The sequence below is a fragment of the Sphaeroforma arctica genome (assembly GCF_001186125.1).
Source record: "Sphaeroforma arctica JP610 unplaced genomic scaffold supercont1.789, whole genome shotgun sequence".
Lineage (NCBI taxonomy): Eukaryota > Ichthyosporea > Ichthyophonida > Sphaeroforma > Sphaeroforma arctica.
Window position 1 is genome coordinate 40,368 of NW_014039769.1, and position 2,345 is coordinate 42,712.

Consider the following 2,345-nt stretch of genomic DNA (forward strand, 5'->3'; position numbering starts at 1 on the left):
TGGTAGTAGTATTGGCGCCGGACCATTGCCGCGATCTCCTTGTTGGACCAACGTTTTGTTGAGTTCTTCCTGATGTCGTCACAGCGATGGCGGAGGGCTACATGGTCTCCTAGAAACCTATGTTCGGTTGAGCCATCTCACTTCCGAAGTATTCAGATATAAATAAATTTGGAAAGTAAATATAGTTCTATTAATAGAACTAGACCGAATCTTATGTTTGGTATTTTACTAGGGCCTTTTAATGGCCTTGTCCAAATATCTGATATGTAAAATGGAAAAGGTATTAATAAATAAATACCGTTAGAAACCATTTAGGAAACTTGTTCCTCGTACTATTTAAAGTACGTTTATAGTTTACGTACTGCTTAAAAGTATGTTTATAACATAGAGTCTAATGTGGAAGCCCGGCTATTACACCTCAAACACAGCTTAACACAGTCACAATCTCAAGCATAATTACTATCGCATAGCCTCTCCATTATATTTAAATCGTATTATTAAATTTTAAAAACAAATACCAGAATTTGAAGCACTTCGACATACATATTTATTTAGCAGTACACAACCACAACAACCGCTGTGTCCGGTGACATGATCACAATTTATCACACAAATACACAAGCAATATCAAACAGACGCATAGCTGTACTTTCATAAACATGCCCAACCACAAGGTCAATAACAGCCGCAAACGCAAGCCTAACGAAATGCGCAGTCCAAGGATTCACTTGCGCATGCAGAAAATCCACCCTAGACCCAATCAGAGCCCCAAGAGTGAGAACGTGGCGGTTGAGACGAACTCAGAGCAGTATTGCGACGCGCCTGTGTCTGATGTGCCAATGAACATATGCGAAGCACTTTGGGAACACAACGCCACGGAAATCACCAGCACATTCGTCTGCATCAGAACTAATGACTTTTACTGCTATCACAGGTTTGAGAGAGAGACACCGAAGTTGGTGACACAAAACCTGGCAGAGGAAGGAATCCGAGGCTGAGGTGTACAAGCTCTCGCCAAATAATTTCCTTGACCCCAAATTGATAGATTTTTTCTCCAAATTGAAGGCGCTCTACCAAGAAACCTCGATTAACAAGCGTTACGTGTCGTTGTCTATACGAACCAGTGTGCAGACGGCTTCTCACCCCGCCCAGGACAAAAAGCTTTGATCCAATGTGGAACCGGAGAACATCTTACCTTCCACCCCAGTGTCTACGCAAGGCTCATGCACAGATGGCAAGAAATCGGAAGAAACGCCTCCTCACAAGAGTATGTGCCTATGCCTAAGTATCTTATTGTATGTATTCATTGTTTGTTTTGCACACATTTGCAAAACTAATTATTTATGTACAATGTTTTTTCTTCTCAATGTACAGGAGAGGGATGGTTTGCATCCTGTGGAAGTAGATACCGAAACTTCCGGGGCGTGGTCACACCGGTTAAGTGCTGAGCATGTGCTTCGGACGAAAAGTATTTGATTTCAGACACTCATCGTCTGAAACGAACCGGCAAAGTACAATACATAAGCTATTTATGGGGTTTGGTCTCTGGTTGGTGTTTTTGGGGTTCAATTCTGTCCTCCACTAGAAGGGTTGTTTAATGTTTTAAAAATATATATACATATATATATAAACCCCCCGGCTCGCTCCATGACCAGGCCCAGTAGTCCATCAGCCATTGGGAGGTTTTGGCGGGCTGATTATAAGTGAATTTATACTAAAAACCCTAAAACCCTAAATTGTTTTTAGGCGGCTATGGTTGCAATTCGTCCAGTCGTCCTGACACCTCTTGTAATCATTAAAAACTTCTCACATAAATACAACAGCACATTGTTGTCAGACATGCACAGTGGTATACGTATGCATACCTATCAAACCTGTGATAAGACACTATGGAGGTACGGCACAAGCTAGAGAAGCGAGAGCTACTCGCCACCGCAGAGAGAATGAAAAAGGAAGTGCCCAAGAAAGATAAGAAAAAGCTCAAGGAAACTAACCAATTGGTGGCCAAAATGCAAAAGGAACTGGCCTTGAAGCAAAAACTTGAGTTGGGATTGGCGGCCGCAGGCGTTTCTGATGCAGATTTGACCGAAGCCGTCCGATCAAAAATCCAGGTGATGTCTGTCAGTCAACCCACGGGCGACAACACCGAGTCTCAAGAAACTGGAGGTAATTTCCGCAATCATTATAGTCTCGACTCGACTATGCTGCAAAAATTTAAGTGTGATCTCTACAGGAGGTTTGGAATTAGCATATAGTTGTCGAACCCTTGATTTGTCCTTATGCACAAGGCTATGCATTAAGAAAAGTCATATTTTGATTATATATATATATATATATATATATAT

At 41.7% G+C, this 2,345-nt stretch overlaps 2 protein-coding genes across 2 annotated transcripts; both read left to right on the forward strand.

The window, feature by feature from the left end:
• Positions 1 to 659: 659 nt before the first annotated feature.
• Positions 660 to 998, forward strand: SARC_08611 (hypothetical protein; the record flags this gene model as incomplete). The annotated part of the gene is made up of 1 exon (XM_014297408.1): positions 660 to 998. The coding sequence occupies one exon, from the start codon at positions 660 to 662 to the stop codon at positions 996 to 998; it is 339 nt and encodes a 112-aa protein (XP_014152883.1).
• Positions 999 to 1,889: 891 nt separating this feature from the next.
• On the forward strand, positions 1,890 to 2,166 carry SARC_08612 (hypothetical protein; the record flags this gene model as incomplete). The annotated part of the gene is made up of 1 exon (XM_014297409.1): positions 1,890 to 2,166. A coding segment is annotated over one exon (277 nt), but the record flags the coding sequence as incomplete, so codon positions are not given.
• Between the last annotated feature and the right edge of the window lie 179 nt (positions 2,167 to 2,345).